We start from the raw sequence: 25,586 nt of genomic DNA on the forward strand, positions 1-25,586 counted from the left end.
AAATATTGCCTAACCGCCTTTCATAGAAATATCGGTTTACACGGCTAACACCAAAGCATGGAAGTTTCTATCTCCCCACATGCATGGCAGTGCAGTATAATAGTATGACTTTTAGGATTGTTGACAGCATAGTAACCTTGATCAAACCCTAGAAGCATATTAATCATGACACTCAAGCAGTGGTGATGATAGGATTGCCACAAGTTCCAGGTTAGTGTGTGCTTGCAGTCTAAGACCCTGTCTCAGAAATAATTGTAAGCAGTTCGAGGCCATCCTCCCTGCGTAGCAAGCCTGAAGCCAGCCAGCTACTAAAAATGTCATTAAGCTCCAGCCTAGTGTTTGGATTTATTTAGAAAAATAACTTCCTATTTAAAAGTTCCTTTGGACTCACTATTCATGTGTTTGCTTTGTTTTAGCAAAAACCAGCAGCCTGATATTAGAGACTCTATAATATCTCAGTTATGGATTGTATTACAACCAGCTAAGTTGTTCAGACACTATCTGGGATGTGGGTGGGGAGCTGTGCCCGTCTCTGGCTCAACAGACCAGTTTCACTCAGCAGCTAAATACAATCAAGTAAAGAGACCTACTCTTTCACTTGAAAATCTTTTGTTGCAGGATAGAAATTGACATACGAGGTTTCTTTGGCTAGCCATGTATTCTTTTTTGTGTAAGTCCTTATAATTGGTGACTGTAACTAAAATCTAACAGTGTGAACTCAAAAGAAGTGAGTTTCTCACTAGCAGGCCTGTCAGACCTGTTTTTGAAGATCCCCTTGAGCTAAGATTGGCTTTGCACATTGCTTAAAGGTTGGGAAAGGATGGTGGCAGGGACAGGAGGTGGTGACCTTACCTGTCCCATAAAGCCTAAAATTTACTACTGAATCCTTTATAGGAAACATTTGCTACCTCACACGATAAAAGTATCACGCATTGTATAAAAGAAACATGATGGCACAGTTAAAGGCACTGGTTTTGATTTTTGTTTGTTTTGTTGTTGTTATAAGACAGTCTCGTGTAGCCTAGGCTAACCTCAAAATATGTAATCAAGGGGTTGGGGATTTAGCTCAGTGGTAGAGCGCTTGCCTAGGAAGCGCAAGGCCCTGGGTTCAGTCCCCAGCTCCGAAAAAAAAATATGTAATCAAGGATGACCTAAACTGCTCTTCTGCTGCCTTCTCCTATGTGCTGGATCACACTCAAGAGGACTTGCATTCAGACCCCTGGCACTCACGTAAAATGCTAGTGGAATCTTCTTTGTCTGTAATCCTAGGTAGCAGGAAACAGAGACTAGGGCAGATTTGGAACTCACTGCCCAACCCAGGTTAGCCAATTAGTGGGCACTGTGTTCAGTAGGAGATCCTATCCCAAAACAGATAAAGTAGGGGACCAGAGAGATTTTCAATGTTAAACACGCTGGCTGCTCTCGTAGAGGACCTGGGTTCTGTTGCCAGCGCCCATATGGCAGCTTATAATTTTCTGTAATTCCAGTTCCACAGGATCAACTCTCTCTATTGACCTCTGTGAGCACAACCTACACATACATAATGCAGGCAAAATACTCATGCACTTAAAACCTTTTATAAGTGAACTACAATTAAATATGACATCTGATATAAACCACTGACCTCTACATGCACACACACTCACGTGCACCCATGAGCACATACAACTATATCACATACACGCACATGTGTATCCACATGAATATATTACATACTAATCACATTCGAGTTTTTTTTTTTTAATGTGAGTTCTTGGGCCTGGAGAGATGGCTCAGAGGTTAAGACTGTTCTTCCAGAGGTTCTGAGTTTATTTCCCAGCAACCACATGGTGGCTCACAACCATCTAAAATGGGATGTAATACCCTCTTCTGGTGTGCCTGAACACAGTGACAGTGTACTCATATACATAAAATAGATATGTGAGATTCTTGTTAAGACTATACAAGGCTGGGGTTGGGGATTTAGCTCAGTGGTAGAGTGCTTGCCTAGCAAGCGCAAGGCCCTGGGTTCAGTCCCCAGCTCTGAAAAAAAGAAAAAAAAAAAGACTATACAAGGCTGACATAGACATATTGAACTGAAAGTCCAGAGACAAACCCATGCATTTTATGGCCAACTGTTGCTAAATGAGGATATCGAGAGAATTCAATGGAGGAAGAAGTCTTTTCCAAAAGGTATCCTAGCTGGGGACGGTGACATAAGCCTTTAGCACTTGGCAGGCTAAATAGACACCATGACCGAAGCAAGTCTTATCAGGACAACATTAACTGGGGCTGGCTTACAGGTTCAGCGGTTCAGTCCAGTATCATCAAAGCAGGAGCATGACAGCATCCAGGCAGGCCTGGTTCAGGAGAAGCTGAGAGTTCTATATCTTCATCTGAAGGCTGATAGAGGAAGACTCACTTCCAGGCAGCTAGGGTGAGGGTCTTAAGCCCACACCCACTCCAACAAGGCCACACCTACTTCAACAAGCCACACCTCCTAATAGTGCCACTCCCTGGGCCAAGCATATACAAATCACAGAGGCAGAGGCAGGTGGATTTCTAGGAGTTCCAGGTCAGCCTGGTCTACCTATCAAGATACAGACCAGCCAAGGTTACCTAGACCCTGTATCAAAAAAAAAAAAATAGACGGCAAAATTATTTTTGATTTTAGATAGTCTTGCTTTGTAGGCTCAACTCAAGATGCTTCCACCTCAGCCTCTGAGCACTGGAGTTACTTCAGGCCTGCAGCACGGCACCTAAACACGGAAGAGAGTGACGGTAGATCTTCCTGCCTTACACTACACGAACACTATTCAGGAAGGGCCAAGCATCCAACTAAGAGCTAAGACTTAACAGTCTTTAAAGATCCTACAGGTATAAATTTTCAGCACTTTGGTGACAGTTCCTTAGATATGACAGCCAAACCAAGGCAGCTCATAAAGAAACAGGCTTTGGGTAGATAAGAGAACTTTTCTGCTGTGAATGGTACCATTCATTAATTTTAAAAGATGACACACATTGCGGGAGGGGAAATGTTTGGAAACCGTTTATTTAATAAGGTAGATGTATCCAGAATACACGTAAAAGCAACTGTAACAACATAAGAGAAGAGGTGAGGTGTGGCTCCAAGTTAAACACTGGCTGCATCCTAGAGGATCTGGGTTGAATTCTCTGCACCCACATGATGTCACCCACCCATCTGCTACTCCAGTTCTGGGGACCCAATGCCCCCTTATAGCCTCCTTGGGCACCACCAATCATGCATATGTTGCACGGATATACATGCAAGCAAAATACCCATACACATAAAAATAAAATAAAATGACAACTCAGATAGGTACCGCGGCACACACTTATAATCCCAGCCCTCAGGAAACTTAGGCAGAATGTGCATTAGCTTTAGCTGTTAATATGACATAACCTAGAAGTGTCTTGACGAACTCGGTGTGGCCCTGGTGGGGACAGTGATGTGGTGACATTGTTCCTGCCCCTGCGGCTAGGCCAGTGTGAGCCTCCACGAGTGCTGAAGTAAGGCTGTGTGGTATAAGGCTTGTTTGTGGTTGGGGATTTAGCTCAGTGGTAGAGCACTTGCCTAGCAAGCGCAAGGCCCTGGGTTCGGTCCTCAGCTCCAAAAAAAGAAAGAAAAAAAAGCCTTGTTTGTATAATAATATACACATTTTCACATTTCTCTGAGGAATGTCGTCCCAGTTAGCATTAATGACTCCATGATAATCTGAGACAGCAGGAGTCTGGGAGGCAAAGATGTGGCTAATGTCTGAGCAAAAAGTGTAAATGCTGGGACCTTCAGAACAGCCATGGAAAGGAGCTCTAAATACATGAGTTCAAAATATATATAATTTCTCAACTATGCAAAATACAAGAATGCAATATGAATTATGGAGGGGCTTCATGAATCTAAAGGAACAAAGACAGCTACACTATGAGCCAGATTGTCAGTAAAATACAAAGTTAGGTAGATCCCTGAGTTCAAGATCAGTTTGGAACACAGTAAGGGTTGGCCCAGGTGTGGTAGGAATGGTAATTTCAGGGCAGGGTCCCGCCCAACTAGCTTGTCGTTTATGCTTAACAAAGGCAGACAGATCTCTGAATTCTTTTGCAATGTTAAGAAAAAAAAATGTATGCTTGCTGTCTCCTAAGAATCAGAGAACTTGTGGTCTCGGACGCTGCTTCAAAAAGCAATGGAAAGGAACCCTGGAGTAAATGCCTGAGCTGATGACGTAAAGAAAAACCTGGGCTTTTGTTCTGCAGTAGAGGAGCTAGCAAAACCGATAGCAGTTCTTCTTCAGAAGTTTTACTAGTGAGAGCTGAGCTGTCTAGAGATCTCTGGAGAGCAACATGGCTCTTCTGCAATTTTTTTTCTTAACAGGATTTCTGACTTGGTCAGAGGATCCAATAATTTTTATAGCAGCTTTTCTGACTTGGACAGAAAAGCCATCAGCTATCCAGACAGCTTTTAGAATTTTTCTAGCAGAGCTGTCTGGACCAGAGAGATTTTAGAATAGCAAGAAAAAGCTGTCTGTAGCAGAACAGAACACACACACACACACACACACACACACACACACACACAGAGAGAGAGAGAGAGAGAGAGAGAGAGAGAGAGAGAGAGAGAAGGTGAAGAGAGGCATGTGACATCAACCTCATGCCTCTACACTCACATGCACACACATACAGGTGTACCTGCACACACATACACCCCTGCACAACCATTCATACACATTCGTACACCAGTACACACACACATATCTATGCCAAAAAAAAATGTAACTAGGATTCTGAAATGTTTCCCACCATTGCTATTGTAATGTAAAGACTTAATGGGATCATTGTAGAAGCCAATAAATGTAAAATGGATTTCAGAACTGGTGAGGTAGCCCAGTGGTCAACTGGGCTATGTGCTTAGTTAGCATGGGCTAGCCATAGGTTCAGTCCCCAGGGCAGAAATTAAACTATAGCAAAAAGGGGAAAATGAATTAGGAAGCATTTCAGGCAGGACAATTACTTTGCAAGCACAGTGACAAAGAGGGTAGGGTAAGCCTGAGGCTAGGCGATGGCTGCAGGGACGGTGGTCACCATCCCCAAGCACAAGCCTGATGACCTCAGTTCAAATCACAGAACCATTACAAATGCTGGCCATGGCAGCAAACACATCTCTAATCCTAGTACCCATCGGGGAAATGGGAAGAGGAGACAGGAAAATCTCAGATGTTCCCAGGGCTGGCTCACACACAAACCTGTGCACCAACATGTGCCATCATAGAGACATGGTAAGAATACAAAGAGAGTCTATTACTAATTAGAAAGTCTTCTGGATCTAGAATGAGTTTAGGTGAGGCAGAGGTAAGCTAAGTATGTTTTTATTACTTGATCATGAACCTGAATCACGACACTGTGGACACATTGTAAGAACACAGGAAACCAACATAGTATTATTATGATCCCATATTATCATAAACAGCCCAGCACACCCTATGCTGTGTGAACCCAGCATTTCTGAACCTACTGCTACGAGTGAACCCAGGTGTTGTCTACCCCTGAATCTAAGCTGTCCAGCATTCCACAACAATTTAATAAACTCAAGACATTTCATTGGAGGCTAACTTTATCAGTCAGCTATTTTCTTGTTGAAAATGTCAGGCCAATTTCAAAGTGCTCTAACAAGGGCATGTTTCATCTCTGAGTCTAGGTCATCAAGAATTACTGAGGTCTCGGTTACTGTTATTTCACCTTGAACTCATACACAAAGGTCTAAAAGCTAGTTTGGTGAGAATATTTAATTTACTAGGTATGTGTGTACAAATCGAAATCTCGAATTTGAAATGTTTTCTTGACTGATATTGAATAGTAACTCCTTTTTAAACATTCCTGTCATAGTAAGAAAACAAGCGAGCAAGAGCATTTTACCTATAGCATTGTCAAGGACCAAGATTCTTCAACTCCGCAGTTTTAGCACGTTCTTCAAAATACAGGCAACGGCATATCCTTGGAGATTTCAGGAAGGAGGAATTTGCAAGAATGCTTTATGCAAATACTTCGACTAGTCATTTTATCAGCAAGAGTCAGCACTCTCGCTTGTTCTGCCTTTTGTGAAGCTGCAAATCATAAGAGAACTTGCACAGGGCTTTCAGAGATTGTGTTACATGACTAGCACAATTCTTGAAAGCAGAGGCCCAGAATAGGGAAGTGACTTGATCTAAGTGAACAGACTGGTCGGTGGCAGAGCTGGGACTGAAAGTTGGGCCTTCTAAAAACAGGTCTCCTCTTTTTGCCTCACTCTCTACTTCTCCAAGGAGAGACTTCAGAGGTAGGTTTGGGTTTTCCGGTCAAATGAGGGGAAAGGAGGGCGGGCAACCGAGAAAAAAAATGAATCGGACAGTAACAGAAGTCGCGTTAGAACTAAGCGAATGCAACCACGCTCAGCCTTTCCAAATACTCTTTAGATGGCAACAAAAAACCACGAGCTACCTAGGTCCTGTGTTCACCTGGAAAAGTAAACACTCCAAATAAATCTAACCAATTTTCGAGTCTGAGGCTCTGACAGCTTAGTCCCTCCCACAGAAGCTGTGGGCCCTCTTTCGTTACATTAAATGCCTCCGGAGCTGAAGAAGCATAGAACATGTGGGAGTGAAGACGGCTTGTGACTACGGGACGGGTGGCTCAGGTTCGGCTACGGAGGGAGGAAAGCCTGCGGCGGAGCTGTGGTTGGGGGATGTGGGTTTTGTGGCTCAATTCGATGTTGGGAGAGGAAACCAGCGGGGAGTTGACAGCTCAGTGGAGCTACGGGTTCTAAAGGAGCGCAGAAGCGCTAAGGATAGATAGCTCCGAAAGCTCCTGGATGCTCAGCTGCGCGGCTCCAGGACCAGGACGCGGGCGGGCCCCTCTGGAACGCCCGCGATTGGATGCTTCCTAAGTCCCGCCTTCCCGGACCCTTTTTCCCCGAGGCCCCGCCCACAACGCCAGGCGCGCGCCTCGGGAGCCGGGAGGGGTCGGGGCGGCGGCGGCGGGAGGAGAGGTGAGGTTCCGGCACGCACCCCACTCGCTGCGAGAGCGCGAACAGCGCGCTCCCGTCGTCCGCGTCGCCATCTTTTTCCCCCTCCGTCCGTCTGTCTACCGTTGGCTTTGTCTGTCTACCGCGCCGCCCCTCGCCTCCCCGCCGCCGGCCCGGCCCTCAGCCACCCTCTGCCCGCCGGGGCCGGGTCTCAGGGAGCCCCGGCCCAGCCAACCCGAGCTGCGGCCGGGGCCCATTGTCCCGCGATCTGTCCGTCCGGAGGCGGAGCCCAGGGACGCGGAGCGCCGAGGCTGCGGGTAAAGCGCCCCCGCGCCGGGAGCCAGCAGCTCGCTTAGCTCCCGCCGGCCCGCGCCGCCGCCCGCCTTTTGTCTGCTCGCTCCTGGGGAGGGGCGGGCTGGGTGCTGCGGCCGCTGGGTGCGGGCCTCGCGGGCGGGCGTCTGACAGGCTGGGGTGGAGCTGGGGGAGGGGAGGATGGGCGTGGGAGAGCGGACGGGGCGGGGGGCCCCGGCGGTCCTGGCGCGGGCGGGCGGAGGAGCTACTAAATTTAGATTTCGGAGAAATCGAAGTGGTCTGAGGGTTGGTCAGAGCCGCGTCGGGGGACCTCTGGCTCCAGTCCGATTACCTGGGATTTACCTGTGCCCCTGATCGAAAAAGCCAGAGACACCATCTCAACTGATGGCACACCAGAGCTCCAGCCGCGACCCAAGAGGACTTGGGGACAGTGAAACGGTTGATGATCATCTTTCTTTTCTCCCTTTTGGCAGATTCACATCACTCGGATTCGGGCGAGTTTACTTTGCTCCGTGGGAACCTCACCAGAGCTGGAGGTGGGAAAGCACCCTCTTTTCTTATTGCTGGAAAAGGCGTCCCCCCTTCCCTAATACATACACACACACACACACACACACACACACACACACACACACACACACACACACAAAGTCTGTAGTGTGCCCTGGAAGCTGCATCTTAACACCTGTGAGAGAGCAGAGGCAGGAGGCAGGATGAAGGGGGGCAGTGCTTCCCCACAAGGACTCTTGACAGTGGCTCTGTAGATGACAAAAACAAAACCAAAATACCCTGCCCCCTTTAAAAGCAGCATCAAGTGTGGGTCAGATCCTCAGTTTACCATTCTTCCCAGTTTCCTCCCAGCTGAGGACATTCATGCAGCTAGCTATCGGATTTCATTCGGCGCTTAAGTTTCACGTTTGGGCAGTGCTGAAAGCAGAAAGGACCAAATGACTTTAGTACCTACGAAGTTTTGTTTTAATAGGGTTGCAACCTATAAAACTAACCTCAGATTTTGGGCTCTTTGGGTCAGGAGTGGCCTTCTGGTGCCATTTGTCTGCTTCCTTACTTATTTTCAAGGGACTTCCCCCTCCGGACTTTTTCTTTCTAGTCTGTGTTTCAATTATTGTGGCTTGGCTTTGTTGAGTGGGAAGGGAGGATGTGTGTTTATTTTGCCTTGATCCCTCAGGTGTGAAGTCCCAGGAGGGACCATCTGGTCAGTCCCCCATCGGGCCACTAGGAGGATGGTGAGGAACAGCCGGCGCTGCTGTGGCTGCAGGTTTCTTCTTTGCCTTGTAGCTTTACTATGAGCGGTTGGTTGTCTTGCTAAAATGGTCTAAATAGAGCCTGGCACTCCTGCAGACAGACTTTATTACCTCAGTCTCCTAGCTTGGAGTCCTGATCTTTGTGGGGGTAGATGTAGACGAGGTTTCATTTGTTTCTGTTATACAATAGAGAATTGTAGAACGATAGCCATGTGAGGCTCTCTCGGCTTCCCTCTGTGGGAGTGCTGTTCATTCGCAGTCATTACAGCGACTAGGAGCAGTAAAGCAGGTGCAGTGAAACCTCGATCCTCTTAGTCAGAAGGCTGAGGCCCCACAGTCATTGAGTCCAGGGCTTTGAGGCCAAGACACAATCTCCAAGAAGCATAGGGGCAGGGGAAGGAGTGAGCACCGCCCACAGCTGCAACTGTGGCTTGGTCAGTAGAGTGTTTGCCCATTATCCACAGACACCTACCTAACACACAGCTTCAGGTTCAGTCCCAGCACCATGTAAACCTGGATGTGGAGGCAGGCCCAGCACCTACCTATATTCTGTGGAGACAGGAATACCAGGAATTCAGATCATTTTAGGCTATTCATCCAGTTCAAGATCAGTTAAGGATACATGGAACTCCAAGAAAAAGAAAGAAAATGAAAACCAGAGAAGAATCCCTACCCTTTTATTAGACGTCACTCTGCTGCTCTCTAAAATGTTTTTGTCAGTTGTACATATTAGGAGTTATTTTCCTTTTTTTAATTGAAGGTCTGAAAAGAACTGTGTTTGGTATGCAGATATGCTAGAAGACTGCCCGAGAGCTGCTTCCTTTGCCACTTCCTGTGGAGGCCGGGCTTTGCCATTTGCGGTTTCTTTCTTCTTTTGGTAAGGGGAGGCAGGATCTGATTACAGGTTTGAGGCCTTCTGGCTACATAGAGGAGTTAGTTGGCATTATCAGGTGAGCTTCCGTAACTGGAGTGCACAGTACAGCTAGTAGTTTGCCTTAAAGCAGTGGACTGTGTATTTCTATATGTGAGTCCAGTTTAAGACAGCAGGAACTGAGGAAACAGGGAATGAATACCAACTTAGGTAGAAAAAGGAATTTTACCTCTTCCTTTTACATTTGTTCCTCCGGTGTGGTTGACTTGTTTTGGGGTGCTGGGAATCAAACCCGGGGCCTGATTACATGCTAGGCAGGTGCTCTGCCACTGTGTCACAGCTCTGTTCCTCACTCTGTTTATAAAGAAAAGGCCACAGCTTCTGCAACAAATTCAGAGTCTACTACAGTGCTTACGGCTGAACCAGTGTTGTTGTTAACAAGGAAGCTCCGGGTTTAAGGATTTGCCTGCTCCTTCATCAGAGCGGAGGGTGCACATCCCTCCTGCTCTTCTCGTATAGGGAGCTTTGCTCTTTATTCCTCCCTGGTCTCCTTGCTACCCAGCAGAATTGAGAAGAGGCAATAAAATTATGACTTTTGACCTCTCCAGAATATCTGAGCAGGGCCGGTTGGTGTTCTACATTGGGAGACTGAATTAGTACTCCACCATGTGGGAGGTGTCTTGAGTGGCGGAAGTTTGACTTGCTCTTCATGCTAGGGGCCTGGTAGTGTGTCTGCATTGCAGAGAAGTGATGCCTTTGCCACCTCGAAGCATCGTCTTAGAAAACTATCTAGAGGTACAGATCGCAGGCCTTGACTTCCAGTTGCTACTGGTCTTTGTCACTTTGTCATCTTTTTGCTTTCTTTCACATCTGTGGGAGATCCCTTTATCCCACAGTACCTCTAACTTGATTGCCTGAATTTGCATCCTTTTCTGTCCTGTGATCTTGACTGTGACTACTTAATAGTAGTCTGGATTCCAAAGAGCTTTATAGAATCCTCATACGTTCTCTGAGAGAGTCACCGCTCAGGTTTCTTGGTCCTTGACTTGGGTTAGAGATTTATTTACTTTTTTCATTTCATTAGTTTAGTTATTTATATCTAGTGACTTTTATATGCTTGAGGTATTTTTTAAGATCTTTAAATGTTCTAATTTTGTAATTTCTGGGAAGAATAACAGGCTAACAATATCGTTTGTTAATTTTTTTTTATTTTCACAGGTCAGCACCTTACAAGGAGGTAGTGACCTGTCCAGGGGTGAAACTGGGAAAGAATCGAACTTGTCTATCAGGGAAACATGTCCCGTAGGAAACAGACAAATCCAAATAAAGTTCACTGTGAGTACTGGGCTTTGTCTTTTGAAACCTGGGTTGGAATGAAAGAGAAACCTAAATTTTGGGGGAGAGACTCACACTTACTTGTGGAGGAGAAGAAAGGGTTAAAGACTTCCAGTATGTATTTGAAGTGTGAAGTCACTGGGGTGACTCTAACTTGTCCAAGGGGTATGTATATGCCTTTGACTTGTCCTTAATATTACAGGAAACTTATTTTGTAAAAATGTATATTAGGTATCAAGGCTAAACAATATAACTAAACTATAATATAGCTACATATACATACAGAAGAAACATAAAAATATAAGCTAGCATATGCTATATGTCTAATAGTCCACATGTAGATATGTGATATATGATATATAGTATATTTAGATCATGTACCACAGAGGTTGAAAACAGGACAGTTTCAGTACCTGGGGTAGCAATGGAGGACTTGCTGGAAGAGGCCCTAGGCCATGATCTTAAGCAGGGTCTTAGAGGATGACAGGTAGACTTAGAAAGGGAAGGTACATGGTCTGTAAGAGAAGGAGGAGAGTTCTAGCAAGCAGAAGTTTTATTTGTCCAAAGTCACAGGCCAGGTGACCCCACAGTAAGACCCCATCCAGCTAAATTTTTTAACTTGAGGACAGGACTGCAGTCTGTAGGAAACCATTAACAGCAGAAGCCTGACACAGAGGTAATTAGACAAGGGGGCCAAGCTCCGAGCCCCGTGAAGCAGCAGAACTTGGCAACTTTGGCCACGTGGTTCTGCTTTAAGGATATAAGAGAGGAGTTATGGAATCTGTGCCTCAGCTAAGGAGAACTGCTGGGACTCAGTGTGTGTCAGCGGTGTCCTATCTATATAGTGACAAACAGCAACAAAACCAAAAGTCAGGTCAAGTGCTCGTTGTACAAGCACAAGGGCCTGAGTTCAGAACCATATAAATAAAAGTGAAATAATTAAAAACAACAAACCTTTAGGAGTCCATGAAATGGCTCAACAGGTAACCTGCTTCGGCAGCTGGTGCTCTGAGTTTGATTTCTGGGACCAGCACAGTGGAAGGGAAGAACCAACTCCTGCAAGTTGTCCTTTAGCTTACCACATACATTCTCACATTCTCAAGTACACGCTCACATACATGCACAAGCATAATATTTTATAAAGAAAAGTGTAATAGTATGAATTTGTAACCCAGTGCGGAGGAGGGGCAGAGACAGGTGGGTTCTGGAGACTTGATGGCCAGGTAGTCTAGTAGTCTAGTTGACACAGCCAAGGTTTGGTTTCAGTTAAAAACCCTGTCACAAAAGAGAGACACAGAGAGACAGAGAGAGAGAGAGAGAGCAATAGAGAAAGACATTGCACACCATGTGTACACATACACACACCAAACAAAATAATTAGTCACTATCAAGATTTTTGATAATTAGCCATTTTCCTGTATTCAGGGTAGGCAAGCATTCTTATCTGAATGTTCATAAAACAGACAGGTGGCTACTGTGAAGTAGAGCTGCAGGAAATTCAAGCGATGCCCATGAACTTTCTGTGACAGGCCTTGCACATGGTCAGCAGGTCCTCTACCACCCCACTACAGCCTCTCCCTGTAAACTCCCTTCTTAAAGCAATAAGTAAACAAAAATATAGGAGAGGAGTGATTATGTAAGAATCAAGATGACTAAAATTTATTGAAAACATTGTGGCCAAAGACGTTATGATAGCTTTGACATCCTACATTAGTGATACAGGGTAGCAAACTTTCATACATGATCACTGTTTAAGTCTTGGAAATGTTGACTAGCGTAGACCTAGATGGGTGCTCCCAGCTGTTAATCTGGGATAGACAGACTTGCAAGGCTGCTTAGGAGAAAGGTGAGTAACAGGAAGGTTCAGAAGTTGCTGCCGAGGGGTTGGGGATTTAGCTCAGTGGTAGAGCGCTTGCCTAGCAAGCACAAGGCCCTGGGTTCGGTCCCCAGCTCCAAAAAAAAAAAAAAGTTGCTGCCGAAACAGATGTCATGTGCCTGTATATAAAGAAACAAAGGCGGTATCTGCTGTATAAATCACCCACCACAGGGTTCCCCAGAGGCTGAGTAAAGCAGCTTGTGGGTGACAGCACCATTGTACTACAGCCAGAGCCCCAGCAAAGCTTGAGTGGCCTGTGCCGATGACTGCATAGCTTCTATCCATTAAATGCATGCCCTCCCACCATAGACAGCCACAATCGAGACAAACTGGACTGTACGAGAGTCGGAAAACCTGAGGCCCTGTGGGTTTTTTTAAATTTTTAAATTATATTACATAGTATAAAATGGGTGTTTTGTCTGTATATCCATGTATCACACGCATGCCTGATGCCCCAGAGGCCAGAAGAGGACATCCGATGCCCTAGAACTGGATTACAAACAGTAGGTGTTCTGATTGAAGAGTAGCCATTTCTCCAGCCTCTGAATTATGGAATGTTGTGAGCCACCATGTGGGTGCTGGGAGTCAAACCTGGGTCCTCCAGAAGCAGGGGCAGGCTTCATTGGTGCACACTTTGTTTTTCTGTCTAAATCATCCAAACAGCCCCTTCCTATCTCCTTAGCATACTCTGCAAAATTTTAGAATAAAAATCCCAAATTACAGGGTTGGGGATTTGGCTCAGTGGTAGAGCACTTGCCTAGCAAGTGCAAGGCCCTGGGTTCGGTTCCCAGCTCTGGAAAAAAATAAAAAAGAATAGAAAAAAAAAAATCCCAAATTACTATAAAGTTGCCACTGAGTTGAAACCTTGTGTTTTAGACCTTCTGCCTTCCCTGCTTTCCCGTTTCTTCCCTTTCTGAGTACAAGTCTGTTGACTCTCTGGAGAATTGGAAAATGCAGTCCTTTGTATGCTCACATTTCATGTCCTGAAATCAAGGACGCCACCAAGTGAAAAGCTTCCCTCAACACACTCGGCTCTCAGGTTGCAGGTGTAAAAGCGTCAGGTCCTTTCCTTTCTGAGAAGCCAGGGGTGTTGTCTCAGTCCATGCTGCTGGCCTTCCTGGGTGGGACTGCTCGCTGTTCCCCACACAGACAGACAGCACTACTCACAGTGCCAGCTGGGAAGGAATCCATGGTGCGCACTCCCCCACCCCTCCACCGCTCCACCCCGCTCCCGCACTGCTGCTTTTCTGAACAGACATCTGCTCACTTAGAGAATGTGTTCAGCTGGGTAATTTCAGGAAGCCCAGACTTGCATTTATTAAACTGTACTAGGGACCCAAAGGAGAAAAGAGCAGACTCTCTCCTTTGAAGTCTTGGTCTTTTCAGTTTTTTCAACTGGCTTTCATCACCTGGCTCTTCCTGGTCTGTGGGTCCCTAGGCAGAAGTGAGGTAAACACTGCATTCATACCGAATTTAAGGAGAAAGAGAGAGAGCCTGGAGTTTATTGCGGAGCCTGGCTATTGATGGGCAGATAAATGCCCTCATTTAATAAGAAGGTGACCCTATGTTCACATCTGGGAGCCAGAGAATTTTAACTTAATCTAACAATCTCAAGATAGAAATAATAACTTTATATTATAAAAATAGTTAATTCAGGGGTTAGAGAGGTGGCTCAGTGGTTAAGAGTACTGACTGCTCTTCCAGAGGCCCTGGGTTCAGTTCCCAGCACCCACATAGCAGCTCACAACTGTCTATAATTCCAGCTATAGTTCCGGGGGATCTGTCGCTCACACAGACATATGTGTAGGCAAAGAATAAATGCATCTAAAGGAAAAATAATTTTTTAAAAAGGTAATTCTACATTTCTTAGTCAAATACTTGAATCATATTGTAGTCGAATTAACATGTAAATTTCTTACATTTTTTGTTTTGCATATGGGGTAGAGAGGGCATGCTACAGTAAACACGAGTGCTACAGTGCATACATGAGGACAGCTCCAAGTGTGGGCCTTCTCCTTCAACCATGTAGGTTCCTGGAATTGAACTCAGGCATGGTGGGAAGTACCCACTGAGCCATTGCACCACCCCAGTGTGACATAATTCTTAGCTTTCACTACCTTTTCTCCAATGGATAATTCTGGACAGTTGGATTTGGAGATTAGATAAAAGTAACTAGGGGGTTGGGGATTTAGCTCAGTGGTAGAGCACTTGCCTAGCAAGCACAAGGCCCTGGGTTCGGTCCCCAGCTCCGGAAAAAAAAAAAAAAAAAAGTAACTACTAGAAAAACCACTTACTCTTGTTAGGAAGTTTGATAAAAACCACCTTTAAGATTTAAAAATACATGTATATTGTTTTATGGTGCTATCTAAAAAAGGAACAGCCTTAAAGGATAATATTTATTTAGGCTTTTCCATAGTCAGGAGTGGAATGAAAGAGTAGTATTTCAGCACTGCTGAAAAAATAATGTATCCCAGGTTCCCTAGCTGAGATTGCCAGAGAGAATCTCAGGTAGGTAATAGTGAAGAGATTGTCCTGTTCTAGAAAGGTCTGAATAGTTAATAGAATTCTGAGTTCATGTTGATAAAGATTAAACTGAATTACTGACTCATTTCAAAAGATTCATCTGCTTTTAGAAATCTTTTAAAATGCAATTTAATTTTATGTGTACGGGCGTTTTTCCTTGCATAGCTGGTACCCATAGAGACCAGAAGTAGTAGGTATTAGATCTTTTGGGACCAGAGTTTATAGATGGTTCTGAGCCACCATGTGGATGCTGGGAATCAAACCTGGGTCCTCGGGTTGGGGATTTAGCTCAGTGGTAGAGCGCTTGCCTAGCAAGCGCAAGGCCCTGGGTTCGGTCCTCAGCTCCGAAAAAAAGAAAAAAGAAAAAAGAAAAAAAAAAAAAAAAAAACCTGGGTCCTCTGGTTGAGCGGTCAGTGCTCTTAACCACCAAGCCATCTCCACCTTCCTTTTAGATGTCTGTCCACTGGTGCAGTGTGACAGGGAAAATTTTTATTGTTCATTTTTGCATGTTATAAATCCAGCTCGTTTCCTTATAGACCTGAGGTGTTATTGGTGAGAATTACTGACAGTAATTTATTCTGTAGTGCCTGGTCTGTCCCTGGCCCTTAGGTCCACAAATATAAACCAATATAGAAGAATTCATTGTTAGAGTTGGCCGTGGCTTTGCTGTTTCAGGGGAATCAACTGGAAAAGTTGAATACTTCTGCAGAGAAGGAAGAGAAACACTCTGTACGGTTTACTCTTGCCTTCTCTTACAAGGTATTGTCTTAGTAACTTAAAGCCCACATGTTACCCTAGAAGTTATGAACACAGGCTGGGTGTGGTGGTGCACACTTTAATCCCACCACTCAGGACTTGTATCTACCTGTCAATGCAAGCCTAGCCTGTTCTACATAATGAATTGCAGGCCAGCCAGAGCTACATAGAGAAACCCTGTCTCAAAAAAAAAAAAAAAAAAAAAAAAAACCAACAACAAAAATACAAAAATGTGAACATGGTTTTAAAGCAACTAATTTTTCCTTTTCTTGAGATCTGTATACCTAAAAAAACATTCTAACCCTCTCCATCTCCATTAATGCCACAGGACGAATCATGATTGTCACAATGTCAGTTTTTCTAAGACAGGCATGGTGACTCACAACAGTGCTATCAGAACTGTCTTTTTTCCTTTTGTCATATTATGGCCTTGCAAGCATTAGTTTAATATTTGAGTTGTTGTTGATTAATATGACGATGCAGCAGTACAATGATCAGAGCCAGTCTACCACACAGACAAGTATTTGTTGACCGACTATGAAGCCCTGTCACATCAAATTCATACCTTTACTTCCAGCACATGGGAAGTCAGGACTTTGAGGGATAGAGTTATAGCTGAGGGCCAAAAGTTGTGTTTAAGACAGTAGGCTTTAACCCCTATCCCAGGAGAAACAGAGAGCTAAAAATGAAGAATGGGAGCCCAGAAAAGACTTTATAGTTGTGTAGACTTCAATACTTGGTTTCACTGTAGACCTTAGTTTCCTTCCACTTTTAGAAAGGGGTTTAAATTCAGCCATGTGTTTATGGGTCTGTGCTCACATGAGTACAGGTCTTTGTGGAAGCCAGAGGTATCGTCTTCCCTGGAGCAGGAGCTGTAGGCAATGGGAGCCTCTGACATGGGCATTGGGAACCAAACTCAGCAAGAGCAATAATACAGACTGTGTACTGCTGAGCCCTCCCTCCGTCACCGGTGGTTATCTTAGCAGACAGGTAGGATGGGTGTATGGTAGGGAGATAGGGAGGTAAGAATACCCACCAGAAAGACAATCAAGTGAGGCCCAATGCTGGTGGTAAAAGTGCTTGTCGGTGCAAGCATGGCGGTCTGAGTTCAATCCCCAGAACCCAGAAAACTGTCCTGTGTCTTTCACAGATGCACCATGGTACAGCTATACCTCCCTACACACAGGTAATAAGTTAAATTTAGGGGGGAGGGGGCGGCAAAAAAAAAAAGTTAAATTTAAAAAAGAGAATTAAGGGCTGGAGAGATGGCTCAGCAGTTAAATCTTTTTTTAAAATTTATTTTATGTATATGAGTACACCATAACTGTCTTCAGACACACCAGAAGAGGGCATCAGATCCCATTACAGATGGTTGTGAGCCATCATGTGGTTGCTAGGATTTGAACTCAGGACCTCTGGAAGAGCAGTCAGTGCTCTTAACTGCTGAGCCATCTCTTCAGCCCTAAATAAATATTATATATTATATATATATAAAATTTATTTATGTATTTATTTTAAAGGAGAATTAAGGTGAGGACTGTATAGTACTTATAAAGCCTGGACTAACATGTCACATAGTGACTGTAATTGGCCTTTAGTGCTTAGCATTTAGCATATAGTGGCAGTGTTTAAGGGTTATTTGTTGAATGAGCAGGCAAATAAATTACATGGAATTGACGCCCTCACCAGTTTTTACACTGATCGAGGAACAATGTCCTTAACCTTGTACCATGTCTCCCAAATCTCAGCCTGTCTCCTGTCCTTTGCCTTTTCAGTAAGAAAGGGCTGGCCTATAAACATGTCCCTGGGGTTTGGATTATTCTCTTGTTGACTGGGGAATTGGGCCTGTAGTTCATTCTTAATGAGATAAGAGAACCCTATCTCTCTTTTCTCTCTATACCTAGCTCCTGGAAATTAAAGGGCTCTTGCAGGTCAACTCTTCAATAACATGGATCACAGGCAGAATTCATGAAAAATAAATAGAAAATCAGGGATGGCCACAAGGCCACACTGACTCGAGGAGACTGGCTGGATAAGTAGTGTTTGTTGTAGGTCAGTCAGTGTGCTTCAGGGTTGGTTTCAGTGAGTGAGAATGTTGTCTGCTGTCCCCTACACCCTCCCCTACACCTCCCCATCTGTTACTGAGCAGTCATGTTGTTTATAGTGGTCATTCTGGTAGACTAATATTAGAGCAAGGCAGGAGGAACGACCAGCTTGGAGTGGGTGTTGGAGAAAGGGGATGGGCGACTTCCTTAGAAGGACTGCAGAAGCATTTGGGAAATGAGTGCGGAGAGTGAATTAGGGCCATGCTGAGGGTGATGTAAGGTGGATGTTTGCCCAGTCTCTGCCGTGCCTCCATGCCACTGCTCTTCCTCTTCCCTCTGCCGTCCCAATCCGAATAGAAGGTTGCAGTAGAATTGAGATTCTGCAGTCGCGTTTGTAAAGTAGTGATTGATTCCCAAGGGTCGAGACTAGGTAGATTTAAGATACGCTAAGTGCCCAGGCTGAGCAGCTACACCCAGAAACTGTTGGGCTAGCAGCATTGCTTAGAGATGAATGAATCCACTCAGGGTACTTGCCTCTCTCCTCCCTTTGAATGGTGTGAGCTTCCGACTAGTTTGCCGAGGATGCACTGCCCAGCTGGTGGCCTGACTGTTTTTCTTGTGACCACCAGGGGATCAAGTATTTGCTGGGTTAGAAGAACAAGCCCGACAGGCAATGATGAAAACCGAGTTTCCTGGAGACCTTGGCAGTCAGCGACAAGCTCTCCAACATCTAAGAGACCAGGACTCCAGTAGCAGTGAGTTCTGCACCTTCTGGTAATGACTCAGGGCAACGGGAGAGGAACTAATAGAGTGTGTGCTGTGGGGAGTGTGCACGGGGCTGGGAGGAAGATCTAAGAAGGGATATGGATCTCAGGCCTGAACATGTCTATGCAGAAGAGGACAGGTGGCATGTTTTTATAACTCAGGGACTCTAGTAATTGACACTGCTGTACCATATACAGCAGATACAGATAGTTTCGTGGCGATTGTGATACGGGACATTCTAAGACAAATGGTTAGTGTTCAGGCAGCTTGTGGGCCAGGTAAAAAAGAAAAAACATCCTTTTGCTTCAGGTCTGTGTATTTACAGTTAGTGAAGTCTGAGTGGCATTAATGAATTTCACTTGAGTCCTAGTCTTACTGTTTTACAGATTTGCTTAGTGATGAGGTTTGTAGAGCGTGTAAAATGCTGAAGTCCAGGTTTCCCACACCAAAGTCCTTACTAGATTTCTGTGTTTAGGAGATAAAAAAAAAAAAAATAGTCTTACAAGTTAAGGCTCATGGATCGTCTGTTCCATGATCTGCCTGAACAGACTCACTTTAGGTGTGTTATTTCCCAGAAAGGTCTCTACACTTTCCTGATTTTATCCATTTGATACTGATTTTTATTAAATGTTAGTTTAGACTGAAATCTGTTTTTTGTTTGTTTGTTTGTTGTTTGGTTTTTTTGGTTTTGTTTTTGGTTTTTTCTGTTAACCAGTTGAAAGCTTGGGGAGAACGAAGAGATGAGAGACAGAGAGTATGTGTGTTCTGAAGTCTATAGAAAATTCTACAGTGTTTCCCAAACTAATAATTAAACAAAAGCAAGTGTGAGTGAGTGAGTGTGTGTGTGTGTGTGTGTGTGTGTGTGTGTGTGTGTGTGTACATGTACATTCACTAGCATGTGCAACTAATCAGATAGGAAAAAGAAATGAACCCTAGAATTTCTCAGAATCCTATGGGACATAGCAGTTTCTAATAGACTACTGTTCTAAAAAAAAAAAAAAAAGTTGTACCATCCTTCTGGACAACATACTGTTTTAAAAAAGATGCTCCTGATGGAGATCTTGAGATAATGGACCAATTGCAAATGTGTACTTGGTGCAGCAGTGCCTTAGACTAAACCTACAAGTGTTCCCCACTGGATGCTGGTGAGAAAATGATGAGTCAGGACCCACCCTTCATAGTTGAGATGGATTCGAGTGAAAGAAATCATACCGTACTCTTCAGTACCCCACAACTGATACATCTGATGTAGACATGTGGAGCCACCAGCCGGCCATCTGGTAGGAATCGTCAGTAAAGGATATTTAACCCAGTGTTGTCCAAAAAGAAATGATCTTATATAGCAGATTTAGAAATTATGCAAAGCAGTAGAGGAATGAGAAGCCCAGTCAGCAGGAAAACGAGCCTCCCTGTACATGCAGGGTTGAGACTCCTCACAGTGGCCCTAGGAGTCCAGAATCAAGCAGGTATGAAAGGGGAGGGCTATTACCTGATGACTTCTCTCAGGTGGGGGCTTCCTCTGTGATCTTTAAAACACCCACACTGAACTCACTTGTTATTATGGTTGTTTGCTCCCCTCAATCATTTTCCCCCTCTTTTTATTTTTTATTTATAAGTGATGGACAAAATCAGCTCATACAGACTGCATATTCATTAGCCACAGGGAGATTATCTGACAACCACATGCTTCCCCAATAAACTAACACAGTCACCCTGTCTAGGTGAGGAACAATACTTCTCCCACGTCTTTCACTTCTAGTTTTCCATTAGGCGAGCCAGAGAATCTTCTGAGATGGGCTTTATTAGCTTAAATGTAATTACTAGTTATTAATAGCAGAGTAGACGGCCGAGCATGGGGGTGCACACCTTCAATCCCAGCACTTTTACAGGCAGAGACAGGAAGTTCTCTTGAGTGTGAGGCCAGCCTGGTCTACATAGAGTTCCAGGATAGCCAGGGATACACACGGAAACTTTCTCAAAGTGGGGGAGGGCAGTGGTGGGACAAGAGAGAGAAGATAAGCTTGGACACCCTCTACCCTGTAAATATAAACTGTCTGGTTGGTTGCTATGTTAATTCTATTTTCCCACTGTAATATATAGCCCTTTCCCTATAAACTGATAGAATTTAAACTAATTTATTCTTATATCCTTACTGATAAGAGATAAAATTCTGTTACTATATATGGAAGTATGTATTGATGTTTGTTGTGAGAGAAGAGATTGGTGGCTTCAGAGTAGAGCTGTCTGAGGCAGCATGGGAACGTTGTGCAGGTGGCTGAGGAGACAAGTAAGTAATAAAGTCAGGAAGAGGCGTTGCTAGGTCAGTTATGTATTGTGGGAGTGAGTCTGGAATGATGTGCTTCAGGAGGTAAGATCTCATAAATAAGAATAATGGTTTTGCCAAGCAAGGTGATACGTGCCTGAGATCACAGCACTTGGGAGGTAGAGGCAGGGGGATCAGAATCAAGGTCATCCTTGAGTACATAGTGAGACTGAAGCCGGCCTGGGCTACATGAGACCTGTTTCAAAAACAATTACTTTTTTGGTAATGTAGAAAGCTGGTTACCATTTTTAATGCAGATTTGTCTCACATTTTCCTTGTTTTAAAAAAAATATATATATATATATATACGCACATACATACATATACACACACACACACATATATATATGGAATGGTAGTCATAGCTGATTCATGCCCACCAAACACTGATGCAAACTCTAACTCCTGAAGTCTGAAAATATGTTTTATTATAGCTGCAAACTCTTAAGTGGACAGCAGCTCAGGATATATTCATATAAAATCAGAACAAGTGACCAGTTTATGTGTTCCAGGTGACAGTGAAGGTGACGAAGAGGAGACCACACAAGATGAAGTATCTTCCCACACATCAGAGGAAGATGGTGGGGTAGTCAAAGTGGAAAGAGAATTAGACAGTGCAGAAGCACCTGTCGGTAGTGGGGACGCACTGGTGGAGCACGAGGCAAGTGCACGCAGTTCTTGGCAGCTTTTCTCCTCTACCCCAGCCTGCGCCCCGGAGCTCTCACTTCTTTCAGCACAGTGAGAACTACTCAGGAGCTTCTCTCTCTCAGGATGTTTCCAGGTTAAATCAGTCAGTCTGTCTTGTGGGCCCAGCTTCCAACTACATTGTTTCCTGAGGATTCATGCCAGGAACATGTAGAAGGGGAACTAGTCCTTTTTCTGCAAAGTCCCCTGTCCTCAGGGCAGAAGCCTTGAAAAATGAGGAAATTTAATTTCTTTCAAAGAGTATGTCATCCTTCAGTGTGCAGTGGGAACCTGAGAACTACTGAAAGGTGGGTGGGAAAAGACTAGTGGAGTCTTCACGACTTGCCTGTTTGGTGGATTTGCAGGTCACAGAGAACCTAAATTCTGACCCCTTACTTGAACTCTGCCAGTGTCCCCTCTGCCAGCTAGACTGTGGGAGTCGGGAGCAGCTGATTGCCCATGTGTACCAGGTATGGAATGGGGACGGAGCTCTGGGACTGAGTGCCAGCAGTTTAGAGGTCAGGTGCTGCGGTGGCCTTTGCCTCTGCACGGGAAGCTCAGGTTATTGGTTCTACTAGGACTCATTCCACCCCTCAGAGCAGCTTAGGAAGTATTGGCTGAGTTCCCAGACAGATAGATAGATACACTGTAGAATTAAGTGTCATGATCTTATTTTACTAAATTGTTTAATACATTCAGTAGTGAAATAGAAACTGAGGCTTTTAAAGATAGGGTAGGGCCAACATAAATTATACAGTGTGAGTCAGCAAGATGACTCTGGTGGTGAAGGCCCCTGCTATCAAGCCTGATGACCTGAGTACAGTCCCCAGGACCTACCCAGTGGAAGGAGAGAACTGATTGCCCTTGTTATCCTCTGACCTCTACACACACATACTGTGGAATGCACAGGTACAGGCATGCTACAGGCACACAGATAAAACACAGTGACATATTTTAAGGTGCCAGTGAAAATACAAATAGGAAAACAAGATAAGACATTTTCCCCCAATAGTACACAACTAAGAGTGTGCCTACTCCTGGGGCTCTGTGTTCTAAGACAACAGTACACAGCCCAGGTTGGATGGGGCTTTAGGGATCGTATCTGTAAAGACAGTTGGTTCATTAGAAGTACTTCTTCAGGGGCTGGGGATTTAGCTCAGTGGTAGAGCGCTTACCTAGGAAGCGCAAGGCCCTGGGTTCGGTCCCCAGCTCCGAAAAAAAGAACCAAAAAAAAAAAAAAAAAAAAAAAGAAGTACTTCTTCAGAGGCCTGAAGAAAGACAGTCTGTAAATACTTGTTACACACCACTATCCTGCCTGGCCCCTTCACTGTCCTCTTAAAATGCACTTGTATTGGTACAGTATGAGCTAGGGAAGCCAAAACTATCAAGAGCATGAATCCCTCTAAGGCTCTGAGGCGGCTCTGGAGCTCCATTATTCCTCAAGCCAGTCACATGTCACAGAAAATGGCCAGAACTCACAATAATAAAATCTGAGCAGTGGTCTGAATGACTGGGCTTTCTGGAAGTCCACTAACACGACAGGCTGTGCTTTTTCCAGGAGCTAAACACACAGTTGCAAGTCCCTCAATCTAAGGGAAAGAGGGGGAAGGGCCGCAGACTGTCCTGAAGGCAACGACTGACAGCTTAAGGCTTTGTCTTGCAGCATACTGCAGCGGTGGTGAGTGCCAAGAGTTACATGTGCCCTGTCTGTGGACGGGCCCTTAGCTCCCCAGGGTCTCTGGGTCGCCACCTCCTAATCCACTCAGAAGATCAGCGGTCTAACTGTGCTGTGTGTGGAGCCCGCTTTACTAGCCATGCTACTTTCAACAGGTTAGTGGGACACCTCGCCTTCTGCTCAGCGGTTACGGGTAGAAGATGCTGCCTTCCTAGGTCAAAGAGATGCAAGAGATAAATAAAGCAAGTGAACTGACAGAACAGTCTGGAAATAAAAGTAAAAGAGACTTGGAGATATGATAGATAGTATGTATGCACTAGATATCCCTCGAGGGAAATGAATCGCCTTTTTTCCCCTAACAGAATATTTCCAACTAGAAAGTAATGCAGAAACATCAAGAACATTCACGATAAAAAAGAAGTTGCAGAATGCTAAGAGGATCCTGGTGTAAGGACACACTACACTAGCTACTTTTCCTTGTGGGCAGTGCCAGATAGGAGGTGGTAAGGCAGGGGATTATACCTGTGTGAAGGACACTTCCACCTCCAGTCCCCTTCATTCACACACCAGGCTAGACCTGCACTGCTCCTTAGGAAATGGCCATTCTGACTCTGCCTTGCAGGGTTATTCTAGGTGGGTTTCTATGGCGGGTGGCTCAGTTGCTAATTCAAGGTAGCCTTAGGCACCCTAGCCCATAGAGACAGGGTCTTCCAAGCATTCAAACCAAGTGGTAGGCTTGGGACAGTTTGCATAGTGGTTAAGGAGTAAGGTTACCTACTTGCTACAGGGAAATACTAACCATCAACAATCTTTACTTCCAGTGAGAAACTTCCTGAAGTACTTAATATGGAATCCCTACCCCCAGTCCATAGCGAGGGTCCCTCCAGTGCTGAAGGACAGGACATTGCCTGTAGTCCTCCAGTCTACCCTGCAGGAATTCTGCTCGTGTGCAACAACTGTGCTGCCTACCGCAAGCTCCTGGAAACACAGACGCCCAGTGTGCGCAAGTGGGCCCTCCGTCGGCAGAACGAACCCTTGGAAGTAAGACTGCAACGACTTGAACGAGAACGCACAGCCAAGAAGAGTCGGCGAGACAATGAGACCCCAGAGGAGCGGGAGGTAAGACGCATGAGGGATCGTGAAGCCAAGCGCCTGCAGCGCATGCAAGAGACAGATGAACAGCGAGCTCGCAGGCTACAGAGAGACCGTGAGGCCATGAGGCTCAAGCGGGCCAATGAAACCCCAGAGAAGCGGCAGGCCCGACTCATTCGAGAGCGAGAGGCTAAGAGGCTCAAGAGGAGACTGGAGAAAATGGACATGATGTTGCGAGCTCAGTTTGGCCAGGACCCTTCTGCCATGGCAGCCTTAGCAGCTGAAATGAACTTCTTCCAGTTGCCTGTGAGTGGGGTAGAGTTGGACAGCCAGCTTTTGGGGAAAATGGCCTTTGAAGAACAGAACAACAGCTCTCTGCACTGAACCACACTCTCTTGCCTGACCTCCCATCCACTCCAGCCCAGAGATTGGTGCTGCAGTCACTCAGGAGGCCACAGTTCTTGCTGCCACAGGCAGGTCCGGGTTGGTTGCAGGGAAACCTGTGCACCCTCTGCATTTGGGAACAGGATGGGGTCAGGAGGGACCTGGCTCAATGCAGCTCTGGACAAGGGAGCAGGCACTCCAGAAACCTGGACTCTTCAGCCCTCAGTGGCAGGCCAGGATTATGGGACTGTAGGACCCAATACGGTCCATGAAGCTGTGAGGGCAAATAAATTAATTTTATCTTTACTGGCCCGTGGCTCTCGTCTCATTTGTGTTTCATCCAATGATGTGTGGCAGTAGAGAGCTTGACAGGGCTTTGTAGGTATTTCTGGTGGCTTTTTCTTTTCTGAGGCACAGTGCTCTTCAAGTTAAGCTGTCCAAGCAAAGGACTATTGACAGGTGAGATCAAGTCATCTGTGAAGACTAGAGTAGAACAACTCCTCATTCTTGCAGTTTGGCTGCCATGTTTTGTACAAGATGAGCTACTCATTTCTCTCTTGATGCTGGTACAAGAATAAGCATAGAACTTTCCTTAGCCCGCATCAAAGCTTATGTACAGTTTGGATATTTATAGATCTTGAGGTCCAGAAGGATGTGCCCTAGTTAATTTGTTGCCAGAAAAATAACTATGC

General features: G+C 45.1%; 1 protein-coding gene across 15 annotated transcripts; it reads left to right on the top strand.

The window, feature by feature from the left end:
• The first annotated feature begins 6,961 nt into the window (after positions 1–6,961).
• Positions 6,962–25,200, top strand: Zfp821 (zinc finger protein 821). Of its 15 annotated transcripts, none has more exons than XM_087594617.1 (10): positions 6,962–7,308; positions 7,777–7,839; positions 8,490–8,579; positions 9,326–9,442; positions 10,655–10,771; positions 18,601–18,726; positions 21,572–21,720; positions 22,109–22,213; positions 23,407–23,573; positions 24,240–25,200. In XM_087594617.1, the coding sequence occupies exons 5-10, from the start codon at positions 10,732–10,734 to the stop codon at positions 24,892–24,894; spliced, it is 1,242 nt and encodes a 413-aa protein (XP_087450743.1). In that variant the 5' UTR covers positions 6,962–7,308; positions 7,777–7,839; positions 8,490–8,579; positions 9,326–9,442; positions 10,655–10,731; the 3' UTR covers positions 24,895–25,200. The 15 variants fall into 15 exon arrangements, with proteins under 15 accessions (XP_087450743.1, XP_087450744.1, XP_087450742.1 ...); XM_087594618.1 differs by having other exon boundaries at positions 9,355–9,442; XM_087594616.1 differs by having other exon boundaries at positions 8,490–8,547.
• Positions 25,201–25,586: the final 386 nt, after the last annotated feature.

This window comes from Rattus norvegicus, chromosome 19, assembly GCF_021556685.1.
Source record: "Rattus norvegicus strain SHRSP/BbbUtx chromosome 19, alternate assembly SHRSP_T2T, whole genome shotgun sequence".
Taxonomy (NCBI): Eukaryota; Metazoa; Chordata; class Mammalia; order Rodentia; family Muridae; genus Rattus; species Rattus norvegicus.